The sequence below is a fragment of the Garra rufa genome, chromosome 6 (genome assembly GCF_049309525.1).
Source record: "Garra rufa chromosome 6, GarRuf1.0, whole genome shotgun sequence".
In the NCBI taxonomy this organism is placed as follows: Eukaryota; Metazoa; Chordata; class Actinopteri; order Cypriniformes; family Cyprinidae; genus Garra; species Garra rufa.
The window spans coordinates 48,827,477-48,851,494 of NC_133366.1; the positions used below are offsets into that span (position 1 = coordinate 48,827,477).

Sequence of the window (24,018 nt, forward strand, 5' to 3'; positions counted from 1 at the left end):
TTTAAAACAATTTAGCATTGCTCTACACAGGATATTAACACATAGTATATATTAAAAGTGCAGGAAATTGCCATCCCTTTAAAACGTACTGCAGCTCATTGATATCCGTGAGTGGTGGTCTTCTTCCTAAATAATGAAAATTAAACTGACATCATCTCAGTTATTATCTCTCTTTTCAAATTTGATCAACCTTTTGTTCGACAGTGCTCTCACAATTCATTTATTCCCACCTAACATCTCTCGCTCTTGTCATCCGCGGGTTAATTAAACTCAAATTCTGTCCCGATATATGCAAACACTTTAATGCCAAATTTCTTAATCAGCAAGATTTCCCAAATAGGTCCATTAGGCCCTAATAACTCGGGCGCAGCCCTCCGTAGCTTAATTGGTAGAGGATGAATTAGCACTAATCAGCAGGAGCAATTATCAGTAATGTTAGATAAGTATATCCACTCAGTCATCATTACGAGTATAAAGCTATGAGACTGTACACCAAACAGCTTCACATGACTGAAGTCAGCATCAACCTCAACCAAAACACCACTTTATTTACAAGAAAAACATACAGAGATTCATTTAAAATAAAAAAGGTACCAAAATGTCATTGCTAATGTGAATTAATGTCCCACAATGTAGGCCTATAATATCTACATTAATTTTTGGTTATGGCATGTATAGTGGCAGCACAGGCATTTCTTTCCATTTAATACAACATTTGCCCAACAACAGCAAAAATTATAGTCATCCATGTTATTTGATTTCACAAGTTATGCGGACCAGCATCTTGATTTTCATAAAAACACAACAGAAAACAAACAAACAAACAATCCAAAACTGTGAAAAACTCATTTAAATGTACAAAAGGCTAAATTGCACAGTATTTTGTCTCTTTTGTTAAGTTTCAAAATAAATTGATTTTTAAAAAATCCTTTAACAGCTGTTAATAAAGAAAACAAGTATAAAAGATTCAATAAAATCCAAGTGAAATAAAAAATAAACACAAAGATTGTAGATTTTCCATAAACATTGCATTAAAAACGTGATATAAAAATATAGAAATGAAAATCAACTTTTCAGTGACAACAAGATTGAACACCGATTGATTATCCATACAGTCGAGGTCAAATGTTTACATCCCCCTTTCTGAATCTGCAAAATGTTCATTATTTCTCCACAAAATGCATGTTATTGTTTATTTAGTACTGACCTGAATAAGATATTTCACATAAAAGATGTTTACATATAGTCCACCAGAGAAAATAATAGTTGAATTTATAAAAATGACCCTGTTCAAAAGTTTACATCCCCTTGATTCTTAAAACTGTATTGTTACCTGAATGATCCACAGCTGTTTTTGTTGATTTTTTTGTTCAGTGATAGTCCCTTGTTTGTCCTGAACAGTTAAACTGCCCGCTGTTCTTCAGAAAAATCCTTCAGATCCCCCTTTGGTTTTTCAGCATTTTTGTGTATTTGAAACCTTTCCAACAATGACTGTATGATTTTGAGATCAATCTGTTCACACTGAGGTCAACTGAGGGACTCATATGCAACTATCACAGAAAGTTCAAACGTTCACTCATGCTCCAGAAGCAAAAAACATGCATTAAAAGTTTCAAAACTTTTGAAATTTAAATATCAGGGTAAATTTAACTTATTTTGTCTTATGAGAACCATGTAACTGTTTTCTGTAGCCTCTTAAGGGCAGTACTAAAAAAAAAAAGATATTTAGCCAAAATAAGAAAAATGTACACATCTCCATTCTGTTCAAAAGTTTTCACCCTCCGGCTCTTAATGCATCATGTTTCCTTCTGAAGCATCAGTGAGTGTTGTCCCTCAGTGTGAAAAGATGAATCTCAAAATCATAAAGTCATTGTTGGAAAGGGTTCAAATGTACAAAAAATGCTGGAAAACCAAAGAATTTGTGGGACCTGAAGGATTTTTCTGAAGAACAGCAGGCAGTTTAACTGTTTAGGACAAACAAGGGACTCATGAACAACTATCACTAAACATCAAAAAAATACTTTCAGGTAACAACACAGTATTAAGAATCAAGGGGATGTAAACTTTTGAACAGGGTCATTTTTATAAATTATAAACTATTATTTTAATTTGTGGACTATATGTAAACATCTTTTATGTGAAATATCTCATTCAGGTCGGTACTAAATAAACAATAGCATGCATTTTGTATGATCCCTCTTATTTTGGTAAAATAATAAGGGGGGTGTATACTTTTGACCTCAACTGTACATACTATTTAAAGTTGATAGAGTATCATATGCGTATAAGGTAAAATCTTACAAATAAAGTACACAAAACTTCATGTGTGCCCGGTTTCTCTCTGTAAAGTACTTTATTCAGGCAGTAAATGTGCAAAAACTCAAGATAAAGTGGGTGCAAAAAAGAAAGTTGGTTCTTGCAAGATCCTGTTTTGACTGGCAGCATATCTCCTAGCTATAATAAACAGATAATTTTACAAACCAAGGATATCAGGTCTTGTTTTTAAAGCAGTGATCCAACAACAATGAAGAGCATAGAGCGCTGTGTATTGCACCAAGGGGGCAGCATTCCGATAAAATGGCTGAAAGGGAAAACAAACCTCGACCTAAGATTAAAAAAAAAAAAAAGAGACGTGACGACAAAAGCCAAAACAGTTTGAGCTGATATCGGATCAGCTGTTTGTGTAACCTTGTCCGTTTTGTTGTTTTGGGGCCTCAGAATGGCTTTTACAGAAATCAATCAAAGAGGGAGGCGGTTGAAGAGAATATTACCCTCAAAACATCACATGAAAAAACACTTTAGGATTGATTCACAGAGTAAAAACAAGAAAATCAAAGTTAATGGAGTGTTTTTAAGGGGACAGAGTTACTGCACAGGCAATGAAAATCTAAAAAAAACATCTCATATAAGGACAAAAAAGTAAACCGATGGCCAATTTCTTCACATTTAAAAACTTCTCACCCAAGCTAGCATAAGGCACCCAATGTCTAAACAAACAACGCTTGTTTTAGGATCATAAGAGACTAGCAATTACATCAGAAATGGGTGCACTAACAACAGCAGACCATCATATACACATATGTGTGGTGACCTGAATTAAATACATGCAAAACGTACATATATACAAACCGTATGTGTTTCCTTCAGCTGTACAATTCAAACCTAACCCAACTCTGGTGTAAAATCAACTTTTGCTAATTAAGAGGAAAAATGGCTGACTTTACTTAACTAGTTGACTTTAAGCAAGCAATTTTATTAGCTTTTTCTTCTCATGAGTCTATGAAAGCTAATTAGATTGTTCCTGTAAATGGACACAATTATATAACCACTGAACTTCTTGCAGCACGGACCTACTTCCTCCTCGTCTAGACGGCTCCAATCATTGGTTTCTTCTGCCGGGGATCTTGGTATTGTTCATCTCCGTATGGGCTGTAGCGATCAGGACTGGCTGAACGATAGTTCCCCTGGTTTACCGTTTCGTATCGCGGTGGTGCTCTGGCACCTGGGTTTGATGGGGGAGGGATGTCCTGCCTCATGGGACCCCTCTGTTGGGCTGGAAATGAGGGATAGTAACCACCCGTGGCCTCTGCAGGTCTGGGTACGGGCAACCGGGGTGATCGTGGAGTATAGTTGTCTTGTTGGGTTTCGTAGATGGGGTTGGGGTAATGGACGGGGTCTCTCTGCTTGGCCCAGTCCTGGTTCGGGTAGTCCTCCACTGGCATCCTCCTGGAAATAGATAATGAAGAAACTAGTAAGGCTAGGAATAGTTTAGTGAAAAATGAGACATTCATTATTTGTCCACCATAATATTGTTCCATACATTCTTAACCCTTGTGCGGCCTTATGGACATTTTTGTCCATTTCAGTTTTCTTTTTTGTTATAAGTGTGCCTGTGTTAATGCCAACTGCATAAATTTTGGCTCAGGTGTTTATTTTTATAGAATTTTTAAAATTTCACCCTAATTTCCTTCAAAAAAATAAATTTTACCCTCCGTACCAAAAATACTCACACTCAGGACCTTAAGGACAAAAATGTCCACATTGAAACCATTAAAACCGCAATTTTTGAACCCAGGGCCATTTGACTATAAAATGATGCAATATCTGCTAATAGGCATTCATTTTATCGGCAAGGCCTCAAATTTGACCTTTTTACCATTTTTAATAGATTGTGCCATTTTTTTCTAATTTAAAAAAAAAAATCTAACACTACATAAAAATATAAATGCCTCAAAATTAAATGTTGTTGTTCTTCACTGACACACTCAAGAATCTAATAAGCAAAGAAAAAACATTGTGTTTAGCATTTAGTATATGGATTTTTTATAATTTTTTTCATATAAAACACCAGTGGCATTATGCAAACAAACCAGAATTTAAAGGGTTACAATTCTGAAAATTAATGAATGTTTGGTATCTTTGGATATAACAGATGCTGGTTAAAAAATCGACATCAGTACAAAAATTTTATGAAAGTTTTGGACATGGACATTTTAAGCCTTAAATTTCTGCATAATTAAGGGCGTGGTCACTTGAGTGACAGGTGGATTGCCGCTGCCATCACCACTGTCGCACCAGGTGGGCGTGGCTTCACCAATCAGCTCCACCCACATCCCACCTCTTTGCCCATTTTCGATTATCTGGGAGTGACATGCGATGACGTGATTCCAAGATGGTGACGGCCGACTCCCGCCCACTATGAGCTTTAAAAACGCTCTTCAGAAACCCACGGGTGACGTCGCGGACATTACATCCATATTTTCCACCGTCTATGCAAGTAACACAAGTTACATAATCAGATTACTTTTTACATTACATTACTAACTAGTAAAGTAACGCATTACTTTTTATTTCCTTTATGTATTTAATCACATTTTATTAACCAATGTCTTTGCTGCTGACCTTTGTTGATTCAATAAGCAAAACTTACTTTAGATTAACTAACATTTGTGCTTAATTTTTTTCATTGCTGAAGAGTGTTGAACTTCCTTTTCCTACAGTTCTACTATACAGACACAAATTTACTTTTCCTTCAGCCTTAGGCTTATTCATTTCACTTTTTGGTGTGAAAGGGCATTTACATTTGCTAAAAATCTTTTTTAAACTTTTTAAATTAAAAACAAACAAGCAAGACCTGCCCAGATTTAAAAATGTATGCAAAAGTAATGTAACACATTACTTAGTTACTTTTTATGCAAAGTAATGTAATTAGTCACTTTTTTAGGGAGTAAAGCAATATTGTAATGCATTACTTTCCCCAACATTGTTGAAAATAGCAACATTCCTGAAAAGGTACTTTAAAAGTGCTGAAATTATTAAAAGACAATGTATGAAATAAGTGTTTAATTTTGTCAATAAGCACATATCTTTTCACGCAAACCTCATGCAATTCAAAAAAACATACCTTTTCCGCTTATTTCAGTTAATGTCAGAAAACAATTGAGTTAAGCAAGAAGTAGTACTGACAGTGTCATGTAAACATGGCTGAAGATGCGAAAAGAGGAACAGATGAACCAAATCAATTGAGTCATTTAAGAACCAGGACATTTTTTTAATATAACTCCGCTTCTATTCATCTGAAAGAAGAAAGTCATAACCTACACACTTAAAAACAAAGGTGCTTCAAAAGGTTCTTCACAGTGATGCCATAGAAGAACCATTTTAGAAGTAGAACCATTTAGACATAAAAAAAGGTTCTTTTATGGCATCGTGAAGCACTTTTATTTTTAAGAGTGTATAGGATGGCCTATGAGGGTGAGTAAATCATGGGGTAAATTTCATTTTTGGGTGAACTATCCGATTAGGGTTCTTCAAGGAACCACAGATGCCAATAAAGAACCTTGATTTTTAATTTTTCCCACAATTTTGACAAGTACACTTTATAGTACCCATAACTGTCAAGCCTCCATAAATGTTATTTCAAGACATTTGAAGTTTTATGACTTTATGATAATTTCATTATTCGACTGTAGATAAGTCATACATCAACTTGAATGAAAATCATGCCTCATGTTTGGTCCCAAATTGATTTGAGAGCTGCGTAAAACATGAAGATTTTCAGAGAATGACTTAATTTTTCATCTGTTCATCACAGAGCTGTCATATGACTACAGAAAACTTGAAATATAGTTGTAAATTGTGCCCTTTTTGGAGCTTGACGAATGTGGTTAGGGTGTTAAAATTCTCTGGCATAAATAAAACAGCATATGGGTTTGAAACACTATGAGGGGGAGTAAATTACGACAATTTTCACGGTCAACATAGTCATGCGGCTCTGTAGCACAACCTGACGACCAGCATGGCTCTTCTGAAGTTGGTTTACTATAGAAGTCTTGCTGGTTAAGCTAGTTATGAAGCCTTGCAAGGAAACCAGAGCACCATCAGCCCATGCTACTGAACTCAACGGGATCTAACCGTTGGATTTCAGTCAGTTCTTCATGTATTTGTGCTTGCAATTGATGAAAAAAAAAAAAAAAAAGCTGGCCTTTTTTACAGGTTGGGTTCTTTAGCATACTGACAGCTTGTTCTGGTTCAAAATCAAGGAAGGTAAACAGCATCCAAACCCCAAAACTGGAATACATAATGTGTAAACTTCCTGCAAATTAAACATTTACATTCATTCAAAGAGAGCCAGGCTCTGCCACTTGCGGGGAAATAAATGCACTACTTACCATTTTCAAAGGAAACGTGTCACTTGCGAATAATAAATAAAAAACGCAAGAGTTTGTCGTCGGCAGCCTGGGAAATTAAGCCAAACAAGATAAAAGCTGCGGCTACAGGAGGACCAAAGAAATGGATAAATAAAAGCATAAAGCAGGGGTCTTTACAAAACTACATGAATAAATGGAGGGCATCTGCAGATTGAAGGGTAATGGATGCTATATGGATGCAAAAAACTGCATTATGCATTTGCATCCTTAATGTTTTTAGGGTTGCAGCCTACATTACTCATCCAAATGTTGCATCCGTCTACAACCCACCAACAAGGGGTAGCAGGCAACCTTTATGTCAAAACCTGTGCACAACATGTATGTGAAGGTTTCATGCGTGCAGCGTTTGATGTTTAATACAGTGACTGCAGTCCGTTCAATATTTCACCTGTCAAAGTTAGTTACAAACACAGAAGCGTGTGGTGTGTGTAGACTGTGCACTGTACTGTGAGGCGAGTATGTGTATCTGTGTGTGTGGTTATAATCCGTCAGCAGCGTGTGTAGTGTGTCTGTCAGCTCTGACCACCCAAGAACAAATGAAACAGAAATACTGCAGTCCTGAGCCTAAACAGTGTGTGTGGGTTCGTTTAAAGGCTGGAGACAGATAAGGGCCAAACATAGCCAGACTCAAGACTCCAGACTAATATTACTAATGTTTCATTTTGCTTTCAAAGCAACTGTATCGACAGCACTCATAACACAAATGCTTCTGTAAAGAGTAATAATATGTTTCCACTGAGCTAATAGTTAATAATTGCAGGGGGATTTAACAGCAATTAATTTTTTGTGCAATCTCAGGCTATGAATCCTTAAATATTCACTTTTCATTTTTTAGAAAACCATTTAAAAACTATTTAAAACCATTAGAAATGTTATTAAGTTCCATAAATGTGCACCAATCAATCTCAGACTAAAACAACTGTCTATGCATAAAACAAAGTGAGTTGTGATCTAATTTGCTAATTTCCGCCAGCTTCCTCATCAAGAGGAAGTGAACTTCATTTAGAGAACACTTTGACTTATTAGATAAGATATATTAAATATAAATACCGCACTTACACTATATACAGTTGAACATGATATTTACCCTACACACATTATACTAGAATATGATATACTCTATAAAACACACTACCTTGTGTATACTAGAGAATCTTACGTTTACACGCTAATTTGTTATTTATACATTAAATAATACAGTAGAATATATAACATAAACTATGTCAGATTTTTTTTTTAAAGAAGTCTCTTCTGCTCACCAAGCCTGCATTTTTTTATATAAAGTACAGTAAAAAATTGTGAAATAATATTACAATTTAAAATAGCTGCTTTCTGTTTAAATGTATTTTAAAATGTAATTTATTCCTGTGATCAAAATAAAATTTTCAGCATCATTACTCCAGTCTTCAGTGTCACATGATCCTTCAGAAACCAGTCTGATATGCCGATTTGTCGTTTAAGAAACATTTATTATTATTATTATCAATATTTAAAACAGTTTTTCATTTTTTCAGGATTCTTTGATGAATAGAAAGATGCAAAGATCAGCAAAGATCAACTTTTGTAACATTTTGTAACAATACACTATATCATTCAAAAGCTTGGAGTCAGTATATTTTTTTTTGGGGGGGGGGGGATTATAGAAATTAATACTTTTATTTAACAAGGACGCTTTAAATTGATCAAACGTGTTGATAAAGACATTTATAATGTTACAACACTATTTGTTTCTATTCATAAAAGAAACCTGAAAAATGTATTTTGGGGCAGCCAATCAGAATATTAGAATGATTTCTGAAGGATCATGTGATTGGAGTAACGACACTAAAAATTCAGCTTTGAAATCACAGGAATAAATTACATTTTAAAATGTATTTTAAATAGTAAAACTATTTACAAATTTTACTGTTTTTGCTGTACTTTGGATCAAATAAATGCAGGCTTGGTGAGCAGAAGAGACTTTAAAATAAAAGAAATCTTTTGACTGGTAGTGCATACAATATGATATAAATACTATTTATATATATAACCCTCAAATACACTAAAATATATGAAATATAGCCCATTTGATCAACAGCATGTGATATATACCTCATATACATTACAACTTCAACTTAAAATCCAGGCTAGAATATGATATAAAACCATCTACACATTTCATGTACTGAATTACACTGTAATTCATGACATATACCCCGTTTACACTAGAATATATGATTTAAAAAACTTAGGCTAGATAGTTCATATATACCTCAACAATATATTATAGATAATGTTTGCCTCATATGCAATATAATTTGACATATACTCCACTAAAATATCTGAAATATACCATGGATAAACTAAAAATATCTCTCTGATTGAGAAAAGCTATAATACTTGACATGATAGTTGATTAAAATATTTGGTATGAAGCACATGTAATGAACATATATTCTGACATACTATGAAATGTATATGCTACACAGCCTATTTAGTCAACAATATATAATATATAGTCTGTTTACACTAGAGGATTTAAAAACCCATTTAGTATGATATATATCTCATATACGCTAGCATATATGACATTTGCACTGAGATATATAATGTATACCCCATTTAGACTGCAATATATCACACATACCTCATGCTCACTATACCGTGAGATAAATACAAGAGGCTTCAAGTTGAAGTTAGCGTGTTAGATTAGCCATAATGAGAAATGCCGTAGGTTATAGACTGTGTGCTGGCAGCTGAGGATTAAGGCAGACTTACACACACTGCTGCATCTCCACCGGGACGGACACAAACTCTAGTATGAGCGACTACAGCCGTACCCTACAACTGACCCCATGATCCAGTGACCTAATGTAAGCCCAGAGGCTTAGGGTTACAGCTGAGTGAGCAACGGGTGTGTGTGTGTGTGTGTGTGATGGCCAGATGTGTAAGGGTCTGTAATTGTATGTGTATGCATAAGCACATGTGTTTGAGATCTGCATAAGAGATGGAAGCACTGTATGGTAAAGGTCATGTTTGTGTGTGTGTTATAGCACCACATGTGCTTATTTGAACAACTGCAGGTCAAAGTGTCTTTGAATTCGCTTTTAATATGCAATGGAGAACACAAGCCTGATTGGGAGTGAACAAATGTCTTTGAGCTTGTGTTTGTGTGTGAAACAGACACTACAGCCTGCGGTAGGTCATGTGATTTAAAATACACGGGTAAAAACAAAGTAATGTCAGGCCCTGCAATCCATCTCTCTCACGCTAGCGCTAATCAACACTCAACGCTTGGAGAAACCCGCATGTGTGAGCGAGTCGTCCGCTAACATATTTTCCGCCTTACGACAAGGGAGGAATCTGTTTGCCTGAGCTCCCTGCACCTGCCCAAGACGTTCGGAAGGAAATTCTTCTCTTGGCTCCTAATTTGACCTCGACTCCTGTGTCTCCCCCCAGAGACAGACGTGCACGCACAATGCCAAACAGCTGGTGGGTGAGGGCGAACAAAGGAGGGTGTGTTGAATTGTAAGTAACAGGATGAACTTATGAGCAGTCAATGAGTGAGAATGGATTAATGGACTGACTCAGACTTATGTCAATGTACTGAACAATAAAGCACAACAACAACAAGAACAGGAAATTACAGTTTGTATGTGAACGGATAGACCGATGAATAGGTAGACAGACAGACTGATGATAGAAAATAGGTAGACAGACAGACAGACAGACCGATAGATAGATAGATAGATAGATAGACATAGATGACAGACAAATAGACAGACAGATAGACAGATAGATATAGATGACAGATAGATATACATAGATGACTAGATAGACAGACAGACATACATACAGACATAGATGATAGACAGACAGATAGATAGATAGACAGATGACAGACAGACAGATAGATAGATGGACAGATGACAGATAGATAGATAGACAGACAGACAGACAGACAGACAGATAGATAGACAGATAGACAAGGTTTGAAGATAGATAGATAGATAGATAGATAGATAGATAGATAGATAGATAGATAGATAGATAGATAGATAGATAGATAGATAGATAGATAGATAGATAGATAAGGTTTGAAGATAGATAGACAGACAGACAGACAGACAGACAGACAGACAGACAGACAGACAGATAAGGTTTGAAGATAGATAGACAGACAGACAGACAGACAGACAGACAGATATAGATAGATATAAATGATAGACCGACAGACAGATAGATAGATAGATAGAGATAGATAGATAGATAGATAGATAGACAGACAGATAGATAGATAAGGTTTGAAGATAGACAGACAGACAGACAGACAGACAGACAGACAGACAGACAGATAGATAGATAAGGTTTGAAGATAGATAGATAGATAGATAGATAGACAGACAGACAGACAGACAGACAGACAGACAGACAGACAGACAGACAGACAGACAGACAGACAGACAGACAGAGAGATAGATATAGATAGATATAAATGATAGATAGATAGATAGATAGATAGACAGACAGACAGACAGACAGACAGACAGACAGACAGACAGACAGATAGATATAGATAGATATAAATGATAGATGGATAGATAGATAAAATGTCTGACTGAGTAGGCACACAGACATAAATACAGACAGATAGATTTATAGACAGACAGACGTATACTGTCTATCTGCCAGACTGGATTAATCTATAGCCAATTATGTTTGTATAATTGGTTAGATATATTCCATCTATGGCACGAGTTCCAGACATTAGGGCCGTAGGGAAAATAGGAGCTGATGGTGGCAGAAAACAAAATAAGAGTTTCATTTCCAAACACTGATTTCATTACGGCTCCTGTGTTTCAAGGCAAACAATGTTAAAGCAGAACACAGTCACTGCGCTTTATTTACTTGGAAGCAAAGCGGCAGCCGCAGCCAAAACCCAATATAAAGCAGAGTGAGATGTCATGAGAGAATGAAAAGAAGTAACAGTGGTTTCTGTTGCCAAGATGAATGAACAAAGAAAAGCACACTCCTTCCTGATAACATGAATCAAAACATCCTTTTTTAGAGGCAGAACTTCGCCATCTTAAATAAACGAAAGCTTTTTAATCATAATTTCACTGTATGTTCTCTAGCAGAGCTGAACGTTCTCAGGAGTGCTGCTTTTATTGGCAGTCACACAACTGGTGGCTTTCTTGACGGCTCTGTTGTCTGTTCCAGCTACATGGTGTCTTCTGTCTAATTTCAATGATTTGGTCTTGGAAACTATTGTTTTAAATGAGCTGTAATTTCAAACACATGCTGAGATGTAAAGATCCAAACTGTAGTCAGCGGTGTCCGTTCTCAAGCTCTGTTTGCAGACAGTTGTGGTGTTGTGTAACCTCCTGCCTTTGCCTGATCTTTATCCAATCAAACGCAGGCTTAAGTCTCAGGCCGATTAGCCGGCGAGTCTGCTGGGATAGAGCTCTTCACCCTAATCCACCTCCTGCTGAGGCTAAACGGTAACGGAAATGATTCTTTTGTATGCAAATGCAATGACCTAAGAAGCAAAACACTTCTTAAGTTTATTGCTGTGTTTTGACATAGTGACGAGGGTTACGTGAGAGGGTAAAAGAAGCTACTTCTACTAAGATTTTAAAACCATTCGGCAGTAAAACAGATGTGTTTGATATAGTTTTTTAATTTAATACTAGTATTTAACAAATAGTATAAAACTTACATTTTATACTTAATAAAATGCTACTACACAACTTAATACTAGTCAAAACGAAAAAAATGAAGTGCTAAAACTGAAAAAGCTAAAATACAAAAACCATTTTAAGCGCAAGAAGTGCTAAAACTGAAATAAAAACTAAAATACTAAGATAATTAAGTGCAAGAAGAGCTAAAACTGAAATAAAAGCTAAAATGCAAAAATAATTTTAAGCACAAGAAGAGCTAAAACTGAAATAAAAGCTAAAATGCAAAAATAATTTTAAGCACAAGAAGTGCTAAAACTGAAAAAGCTAAAATACAAAAATAATTTTAAGCGCAATAAATGCTAAAACTGAAATAAAAGCCACAATACCAAAATTATTAAGCGCAAAAATAACTAAAACTGAAATAAAAGCTAAACTACTTAAAATTTTAAAGTGCAAGAAATGCTAAAACTGAAATAAAAGCTAAAATACAAAAAATATTTTAAGCGCAAGAAGTGCTAAAACTTAAAATAAAAGCTAAAATACTAAAATAATTTTAAATACAAAAAGATGTAAAATGGAAATAAAAGCTAAAATGCTAAAATAATTTTAAGCACAGAAAGTGCTAAAACTGAAATAAAAGCTAAAATACTTAAATATTTAAAGTGCAAGAAGTGCTAAAACTAAACAGAAGCTAAAATACAAAAAATATTTTAAGCGCAAGAAGTGCTAAAACTTAAAATAAAAGCTAAAATACTAAAATAATTTTAAATACAAAAAGATGTAAAATGGAAATAAAAGCTAAAATACTTAAATATTTAAAGTGCACAAAGTACTAAAACTAAACAGAAGCTAAAATACAAACAATATTTTAAGCGCAAGTGCTAAAACTGAAATAAAAGCCAAAATACTAAAATAATTAAGCGCAAAAAGTACTAAAACTGAAATAAAAGCTAAAATACTTAAATATTTCAAGTGCAAGAAGTGCTAAAACTTAAAATAAAAGCTAAAATACTAAAATAATTTTAAATACAAAAAGATGTAAAATGGAAATAAAAGCTAAAATACTAAAATAATTTTAAGCACAGAAAGTGCTAAAACTGAAATAAAAGCTAAAATACTTAAATATTTAAAGTGCAAGAAGTGCTAAAACTAAACAGAAGCTAAAATACAAAAAATATTTTAAGCGCAAGAAGTGCTAAAACTTAAAATAAAAGCTAAAATACTAAAATAATTTTAAATACAAAAAGATGTAAAATGGAAATAAAAGCTAAAATACTTAAATATTTAAAGTGCACAAAGTACTAAAACTAAACAGAAGCTAAAATACAAACAATATTTTAAGCGCAAGTGCTAAAACTGAAATAAAAGCCAAAATACTAAAATAATTAAGCGCAAAAAGTACTAAAACTGAAATAAAAGCTAAAATACTTAAATATTTCAAGTGCAAGAAGTGCTAAAACTTAAAATAAAAGCTAAAATACTAAAATAATTTTAAATACAAAAAGATGTAAAATGGAAATAAAAGCTAAAATACTAAAATAATTTTAAGCACAGAAAGTGCTAAAACTGAAATAAAAGCTAAAATACTTAAATATTTAAAGTGCAAGAAGTGCTAAAACTAAACAGAAGTTAAAATACAAAAAATATTTTAAGCGCAAGTGCTAAAACTTAAAATAAAAGCTAAAATAATTTTAAATACAAAAAGATGTAAAATGGAAATAAAAGCTAAAATACTTAAATATTTAAAGTGCAAAAAGTACTAAAACTAAACAGAAGCTAAAATACAAAAAATATTTTAACAAGAGTGCTAAAACTGAAATAAAAGCCAAAATACTAAAATAATTAAGTGCAAAAAGTACTAAAACTGAAATAAAAGCTAAAATACTTAAATATTTCAAGTGCAAGTGCTAAAACTTAAGTTAAAGCTAAAATACTAAAATAATTTTAAACAAGAAGTGCTAAAACTAAACAAAAGTTAAAAATACAAAAATAATTTTAAGCGCAAGTGCTAAAACTGACATAAAAGGCAAAATACAAAAATAATTTTAAGTCCAAGAAGTACTAAAACTGAAATAAAAGCTAAAATACTAAAAGTAAGCGCAAGAAGTGTTAAAACTGAAATAAAAGCTAAGATACTAAACTACTCTAAGTGCAAGAAGAGCTAAAACTGACATAAAAGCTAAAATACAAAAATATATTTTTAAGTGCAAGAAGTACTGAAATGAAAGCTAAAATACTAAAATAATTAACTACAAGTACTAAAACAATTTCAAGCACTAATTAAAATATTTCTATTTAGCTTTTATTTTTTAAATAAAAAAACTTAAAAAAAAAAAAAAAACTACAAAACTACCTAAAATTGCTAAAATATTGAAATTAGTTTTGAAAAAAAGCACAAAATGCAACAAAGCTGTAACCAAACGAAATGCAACTTTCACGCAATATCGTCTAGTAATATATACTATGGCTCGCGGATTGTTGTATTTGGGATTCAAACCAAAAACCTTCTGCTCACCATCTCTGAGCTTCAACGACTGAAGCTCAGCTTCAGACTGCCGCAGACTGACTGATTGTGTGTGACTGCTGCATTATGGCTCCAACAGAGGAACACAGTATAAAATTGCTCTCTGTGACAAGAGTGATGTGACATACTGTTTGAAGTGATCGGTTTCAGCCTTGAGGAACTTTTCGAAAAGACCGAAACAAGCACTTTTGCTTCTACTGAGTCATACATACACACGCGGGGAGAGCGAGAGAGCGAGGGAGAGAAACGGCGTGCAGGGAAATATATGCTAATGTAACGGAGCGCAGTCATTTGAAAGGAAATGGGCCTGAATGAGCACCCCGAGGGAACCACAGCACAAAGTTCAACCCTGAAAAATGTATTTCATTTCATTTAAATAGTCCGCTCTTATGAACACATCGGGGCTTCGGGGCGGCTCCGCTGCTTCGGGGAAGGCTGGGAGCCGCAGGAGGGCTGAGGTGGGAGTTTATTTTTGGGAGAAAATATCAAAACAAGATGTGGAACTGGAGAAAAGTAGAAAAAAAAATGATTTTATGAGCAATGGAAAACTTTGTCGAACTCGCTCTGATGTTTCATTTGTAGGTGTTTTACAGGTCTAAGTTCTCGAAAATATGCTTTGATGTGGATTCGGGTGGATTTCAAAAGAACTGAAAGGTTTAAATCTAGGTAAATTACATGATAAAGTTCAACTAAATTATTGTAATACCATGGCACAGTGAAAAATTTACTGAATGATTATAAGCCATAGCTACTCTACTAAGATACTTTAAAGGATACTACGAATTAACTATGGTCCTTGTGCAAAAAAACATAAATAAAATAAAATAAAAAATATGTTGAAAATTGTGTTGTTTTCACGAAGAGGGAAATAAAAAAGAATGAAAAAAAAAGAATGCTATGATTTAACTATGGTCAATGTACACAAATAAATAAATATATAGATAACAAATAAACCAAACTAAAAAATATGTTGAAAACAGTTGTGTTGTTTACAAGAAGAGTAAAATTTAAAAAAATATCATGATTTAACTATAGTCCATGTACATGTACATAAAAAAATAAAAAAATAAAATAAAATAAAAATATGATGAAAACAGTTGTGTTGTTTTCATGAAGAGGGAAATAAAAACTAAAATAATAAAGAATGCCATGGTCCATGTACAAAAATAAATAAATATGTAGATAACAAATAAATTAAAATAAAATAAAATAAAATAAAAAATATGTTAAAAACAGTGTTGTTTACAAGAAGAGTAAAAAAAATTAAACACCATGATTTAACTATAGTCAATATACAAAAAAAAAAACATAAATAAAATAAAATCAAATTAAAAAATGTGTAGAAAACAGTTGTGTTGTTTACATGAAGAGAGAAAAAAGAATACCATGATTTAACTATGGTCCATGTACAAAATAAAATAAAATAAAATAAAATAAAATAAAATAAAATAAAATAAAATAAAATAAATAAAATAAAATAAAATAAAATAAAATAAAATAAAATAAAATAAAATAAAATAAAATAAAATAAAATAAAATAAAATAAAATAAAATGTGAAAGAGTGAAATCGAAGAGAAATAAATACTTCGGTCCATGTACAAAAAACATAAAATAAAACAATAAACAAAAAAATAAATAAATAAATAAATATATATATATATGTTGAAAACAGTTGTGTTGTTTTTACAAAGAGAAAAGAAAATTAAATACAATAAAGTAAAATAAAAAATAAAATAAAATAAGAAAATATGTTGAAAACAGTTGTGATGTTTTCATGAAGAGAAAAAAAAATAAAATTATATAAAATAAAATAAAATAACCATGGTAAATGCACATAAAAACATGGTTCTTCTTGTTGGTATTACTTAGCAAAATCTCAAAATGCAGTTTTAACTCACTTTAGGTATTCCTAATTCCTAATAATATTATCCTCAAAGTTCACCACAAAAAGAAACCTAAATTAAGAAAAGTTTGTTAATGCGCGAATAAATTTGTTTTTGTACTTGAAATTTATTTTAGACAAATTTTATGCCAATAAAAGCTAAGAAGATTGGTTCAAACAACATTAGACCCCACAGAATTTCGTATTGTATAAACAAAAGAACAATTTTAAAAACATTTGATGATGACTGTGAATGTGTCATCAAACAAACAAACTAACAAAAACCGCTTTGTTGTTCATAAACAACAAGGAAAAAACGTTTTTAGTAGACGTTTTTATCTCCATGAATTGCAAAACGTCAATCCTGTGATCTAAATTATAATCAAAGTGGCGTTTGATACAAATCTGGCTTTAGCTGTGCTTTAATGCAACCCGAAACCATTTTGCTTACACTGTGAGCTACTAAAATTCACAAGGCCACAGTTGAGCCACGTCATATCTGTGTATGTTCCTGAAGGAGAATGATTGAAGCACTTAAGAACCCGGGATGTGAGCCAGGATAGCATTCCCAGCTTCCTGTCTGGATCCCGGTCCTCTGGGAGCAGATCAGGTGAATATTCCGGGATGAGAAAAGCACTCTGAAGGAAAACACTCAAGATTTAATTAGGGGGATGAAAGAGGATTAGACCGAGTGAGTGTGTGTGTGTGTGTGTGTGTGTGTGAGTGAAGGGAAGTCCCCTCCACCTTATTTTGTCGACTCTCCGGATCCAACAGTGCCACATATGTCCAGCATATGGTACGAGAACAAGCAAACCTGAGCGCTAGTGAAAACACACACACAAACGCAGGCTTACCTGGGCACGGAGGCGTACAGCCGATCAGAGTCGTTGTATCTGGGAGCCATTCGTGGATCAGGGCCTCTGATCTGTGGAGCACAGAGAAATCCAATGAGATTATGTCGCAATCTTTTATTGTGACATTTAGATGTGGTTTTAAAGGTGAAGAGCGTAATTCCTGTACACTGCCATCACCAAATGGAATTACAAAGCAGTGTGTTTACAAGAAAGCATTGATAACTATGAAAAACAAGCGCATTATAAAAACCAGACCCCACATGAAAACCAAGTTTATACATAATTTGTGTTTTTAATGTCAAGTACAAGATGTGCACATACACTACTATTCAGAGGTTTGAGGTTAGTAAGATTTTTGATTGAATTTGAAGGAAATCTCCTGATCTAAAATGCAATTTAAACAGTTTTCCAACAAATGTTACAATTTAAAATGACCGTTTTCTATTTGAATATATTTTAAAATGTAATTTATTCCTGTGATGCAAAGCTGAATTTTCAGCATTATTAATCCAGTCTTCAATGTCATGATTTCTCAGAAATGATCATCAATGTTGAAAATTTTTTTTATTTTATTTTGCTTAATATTTTTCACTGAATACTTGAGTAATGATTCTGAAAATTCAGCTTTGCATCACAGAAATAAATTACGTTTTAAAATATATTGAAATAGACTAGCGATTTTTAATTAGTAAAAAATATTTCAAAATTGTACTGTTTTTGCTGTACTTTGAATACAAAAAAAAAATGAGACTTCTTTAATTTTAATTTTTTTTTTTAAAAACCATTAAAAATCTTACTGTTCAAAAACTTTTGACTGGCAGTACAAGAGAGAAATTAAAGAAGAATAATCTTAGCCTAACTTGGCCAAACTTTAAACTAGTTGACTAGTTGCATTGTCTCATTAGAGTGTACACTACAATCTGGCTCTATTTGTTGCTTAAAACTCAAACTTAGACTTAAAACATCAAAAGGCGATGAGTTCGAGAGTTGTACCGTGCATTGAAACTAGAGTATATAATGAAGACAGATTAATTCACATCATATCAGTATGACGACTATAAATCAAAGAGAGCAAGACGGGGAGAAAAGAGTAAACAAGAGAGACAAATGACACAGCTCGACTGAATTAGTGGAGAAAAGAGGTCAGTGTCTCTGGAGAAAGTCTCCAGCACCGTCTGGATGTAACATGATCTTCCCTCTAAAAACTTTATATTTAATATATGCAGGATTCATGAATTATTTGACTACTCTGTTTAATACTGTAATTACCGTCCGTGTGAGCTGTTAACCCCAAGTTAGCAAGACCCTCAAAGTGCACAAAACACATGCAGGCATCTTGATTTTCAATGCATTTTTTCCCTTCGGAAACATGAAGGAAAATCGGATGCATTATTTTCCCATTACATCTCCTATGGTTTTGTTATGAGTACAATGAATAATTAAAGCTTATTTCTGCTTCTGCGACTATTCCAAGACTTGTGTAAGAGGAATAACTTGCGTTAGACACACATGGCAGGGTTTAACAGTAGTCTCATATGACCGCAGTGGGATTGTGGGAGTGCTGTGTGTGGCAGCTCCTGACAGATGAAGGTTAGAGGCATTATGTAAAGAAGGGCAGTTCATTTCTGGGGACTATGTGAGGAAAATGGTGGCATTTGTCTCAATGAGGCGTTTATAAGTGCACGTCCTCCCGCGTGTAATGGCGGCCCTGAGCGCTACCCTGCATGCTAAGTGTGATCTTTAAACACAAAGGTGTCTCGCAGGGATCGAATGTCACCGAGAGTAAGAGAGAGAGATGACGAGGCGAGCGCGGCGTAAAGGTCACATTTAGAGAAGCGAGAGATGATTGTGCGAATGATAGACCGCTGCGCACGCCAAACGATCACAACGATATACAATTCCTCGCTTTCCTCTGTTGCTTTCATTCTTTATTCCGTCTGTTCTGGCCGAACAGGTGATCAGTCACGCCTGTTGTCACAGATGGAAGTTTTTATACTATTGCTTCTCTCTCCAACTTTTATTTCTCCACAGTTCAGATCCAACTTATGGAAGGCAAAGACGAAAAAAATACAAAAAGGTTGATTATTTCTTCCGTGAATAATATGCATAAACATTTCTATTAAAATGCTTGAATAATTAAATAATATAAATAAACATAAAATTATTTAATTCTATTAAGGGGAGACGCTGTTTTTTCATGCACCTATCAAGAGAGATTTTGGGCTTTCTGGGTTTTCATATAGTGTTTTTTCAGACTAGTGAAAAGAAAACATCCAAAAAACACTGTTAGGCCGTGTTCACACTTGGCGTCTTTTTTTGACAAGAAAAAGTTGACAGACGCGCTTTGTTAGTTACAAAAAAAATCTGGACGCGTTGCAGCAGAGGGCATCTTTTTGTTGCTATAACAACAGCAGCAACAGTAGCCTATGTGTGGTGCAGAAATATCGATAAAAGAGGAAGCTGGCTCTTTTCTTTTTTGACATTTTTGCCTTTTATTTGATAGGACAGTATTTAGACAGGAAGCCAAGTGGGAGAGAGAGAGGGGGGACGGGATCAGGAAAGGTCTGTGAGTCGGGACTCGAAAAAGGGATGCCCGAAGCTCAACGGCTCTACTGTACATGTCGATATGCGGCTCAAGAAGCTAGCAACGCACGTCGGTTTTTGAAGTTAACGGCGAGGCGAATCTGGTTCACGACAATAAAATAAAAGTCTATATAACGGCACCTTTCCCATTTTTTCTTGTTGTTATGGAAATGACAGGTCTAGCTACTCGCTTGTCATTGGTCAGCTCTCGAAAAAGCGCTTGACGTAGGGCGTTTCCTTGAGAAAAGTTAAACTTTTTTCAACTTGAAAAGACGCTCTGAGCTGCAGAAAAAGACGCCGGCAGTGGCGTTTAAAAAAACGCTCAGGACTACGGTTTACTCCATAGGATTATAATGTAAAACAGACGCTGGCAGTTTGAAAAAAGACGCCAAGTGTGAACACGCCCTTAAGTGTTTCTTTTATAGCACTTTATCTATTTGTGTCAATAGATTTCAATTACAATGCATATTTTTAAAGGCTGTTTCCTCAAAATGAGTTTTTTCTTCTACACTGAGCCATAAATCTCCACTTTAGTAGCACTTACACACAGATAACTAGTGTTCTTTCAGACTCGTGGAAAGAAAACATCCAAAAAACACTGTTAAGGGTTTCTTTTATAGCACTTTATCTATTCGTGTCAATAGATTTCAATTACAATGCATATTTTTAAAGGCTGTTTTCTCAAAATGAGTTTTTTCTTCTACAATGAGCTATACATCTCCACTTCAGTAGGACTTTACATTTTTATTCCTGTCTATTTCCTGAAGGTTTTTACAGAGGGATTCGTTCATATATAATTTGCTTTTTTTGATACATTTTTTTTTCTCCAAAAATGGTAAAAAATAGTGTTTTTCTGAATTATGTTGTGAAGAAATTATACACCCAAAATTCCCTCTGTAAAAACGTTTGAAATTAAGCAAGAATTTTGAAACTGACTTCATCCAGTGTTTAGATTTTTGTACTCGAAATGTATGCAAATTAATGCATATTTCATTAATGAATGCCTCATTTGCATATTTAAACCTAACATTTTAGAAAACTTGTAATACAAAAAATATTAACAATTACCAAAGTAATCAATCAACTGGGTAAGTAAGGTAATAACTATTACTTTTTATTTTTTTTAAGTAAGTGCTTTACCTTAAAAATAAATAAATTCTGTCAATTACTCACCCTCATGTAGTTCCAAACCTTCCAAACTTTGAAACTGTCCTACATCGCTGTTTTACCTTCTTTGCACATTCACTTTGTAAACACTGGGTCGATAATTCTGCATCAGTGTACAGTGATATTGAAGTTAGAGGAGAAAATGAGACAGGAGTTTTTCGACATACCCTAACTGTATTGAACCGGAGTGCACAGAGTACACATGCACATCGCAGAGCTAGACAAGACAAGCATTTGAGGTTAAAAAGTATATAAATTGTAGAAAATTTAGAAAATAACCAATTGTTTCACTAGATAAGACCCTTGTTCCTTGGCTGGGATTGTTTAGAGCCCTTTGAAGCTGCATTCAAACAGCATTTTGGAAGTTCAAACTCACAGGCACCATAGAACTCCACTATAACTCCACTATATTGAGAAAATTCCTGAAATGTTTTCCTCAAAAAACTCTCTCCATACAACTGAAGAAAGAAAGACATGAACATCTTGAATGACAAGGGGGTCAGTTTTTTATCTGGAAATAAACTAATCCCTTAATAATGCTCAGAATAATTATTAGTTAAAACAACAACAACAACAACACTGGTCAAACTGATTATGGGCGTCTACTTTGAAGTCTTCCAGTAAAGAAAGTAAAAATATTCCTGTTTCCCCACTAAGCAACACACTTCCTGACGTAGATTGGCTTAAGGAAAACTTAAGCTGATCAATGCCAGTAACATCAACTTGTATTGAATGGTGAAAACAAGTCTTGAAATTGCACAGGGTGTCATGTTGAGTGTTCAAGGACTGTCTGATGTATACCACATACATTGATTTGCAGGCTTTACGCAGTTTCCGTAAGTCAAGGTGCTCAGGTTTCTATCAGTCTGCTACAAAAATGAAAACTTGAGTGCTTCTAAAGAAGAATCAGTTGATCGGTGTGGTTATTGTTAACTAAAACTATTTGAAATAAAGCTGAAATAATAACTGCATTATGGTAGCTCTAAAAACTTTGGAATCTAATGAGATCACTCTTATTATTTTCAGTCAAACTGGTCAGAAATTATAAACAAGAATTTACTTTTTTTTACCAGTAGGTGGCGCTGTGCCAAAACGACTAATGTTCGCTCTTGTCGTACTAGGTATAACATGTAGCAAGTTTGGTTTGAATCCACTAAAGCATTGCAAAGATATTGCATCATGTCCATTTTTGCACAAGTTTCATCAAATTCGTTAACAGGCTTTACGAAACTGGTTTGGTGTATCAAAAAGCTTTTGATAACCTTTGACCAGCATTGCATGAAGATGATCTGAGCCAATTTTGCTGAAAAATCTGACATACTGGCTAGGACGAGTTCGAAAAAGTCGATTTTTTTGCAAGATTCAAAATTGTGAAAAAGTCTTGACCCATAGAAATTAAAATTTTGGTATGTGTTGGCATGAGCCACAGAAACAGAGAAAGAAAAACATGTTGCTTCTAGACCTTACGGTTTAAAATGAGTATGAGTGCAAATTTGGCCTATTGGCGGAACCAAAGAGTTTTAGACAGAGACTCCAAGTTTGCTATGGTTAATATTGAGATTGTCTTCTATTTGTGTGCCAAATTTCATAACTTTCCCGCAGGCGGTTCTATGGGCAGACATAGACTCCCAGAGCAACAGAAGAAGCAAAAGCAGAAGAAGAAGACGACAACTAACGGATACGGAATAGGTGCCCAAGAACCTTCGGTTAGAAATATTGACTAATTGACTAAAAATAAACTGAAACTATATAGAAATGTTTAAAAAATTAAACCATAAATTACTAAAACTACAATTAAAACTCAAAAATATAAAAATAAAACAATATCATTAATAAAAACTAATATATAAATAATACTAAAATAAATCACGGAATAAGTCACAGAACTGAATTTTTGAAAGCCATTGAAGGGTCTTCTGAGATGAAAACATAGTAACAAACAAAAGAGATATTCTTGATAAATTGCATTGAAAATGATGTAAAAGTACATAAACAAATGCAACAGTTACTTGCAACTAAAAAATTACAATTTCTCAGTCTCAAGCTGCACTTTACATATCTATCTGTACTAATTCATAATCCTATTAACAAATCTGAAACAAATGTGTGTATTCTTTAAAGGTGACATTGGATGCCTATGAGCTGGTATTCCTCAGGGTCTTCATGAAATGTCTGTAACATACTTTGGTTAAAATTCCTTAATGGTCATGTAAAACAACACCTTTGTACCTCATCAAAAACAGCTCTGTTTAAAGCAACCTGTTTCAGTGCATGTCTCTTTAAATGATAATGAGCTACTGTTCGCCCCACCCCTCTTTCGATTTTTGTGTATTTGGTGTCGCGTTACCATCAAAAACAAAACTAATCCACTGCATCCTCAGTAGCTCAGATTTTCTCATTTTCGGGAGAAAATGAAGACTTTTGTAATTGACTTTTACATCTAAAACTACAAAACACCTGCATTGCTTACGAGATCGATTGAGACCGATTGTTGTCGGATATATGCTAATACGGGACAGTCTGCAGTCAGGCTTGAGCAGTATGACATCCCACTACTCAGAAAATTAAAACGGTTTGATGAATGAGACTGTTTAGGTTTTTTGAGGATTAAAAAATGAGTTATTTTTATCATTGTAG

General features: G+C 33.9%; 1 protein-coding gene across 1 annotated transcript in view; it reads right to left on the minus strand.

The window, feature by feature from the left end:
* Nucleotides 1-1,529: 1,529 nt before the first annotated feature.
* The window catches only part of pard3ba (par-3 family cell polarity regulator beta a), a 250,801-nt gene continuing 228,312 nt past the window's right edge, over nucleotides 1,530-24,018 (minus strand). Inside the window, exons 22-23 of the mRNA XM_073842392.1 lie at nucleotides 17,632-17,702; nucleotides 1,530-3,726 (exon numbers count right to left, since the gene is read on the minus strand). Coding sequence (XP_073698493.1) covers nucleotides 3,366-3,726; nucleotides 17,632-17,702 — 432 coding nt within the window. The 3' untranslated portion in view covers nucleotides 1,530-3,365. The remainder of the gene's footprint in view (nucleotides 3,727-17,631; nucleotides 17,703-24,018) is intronic.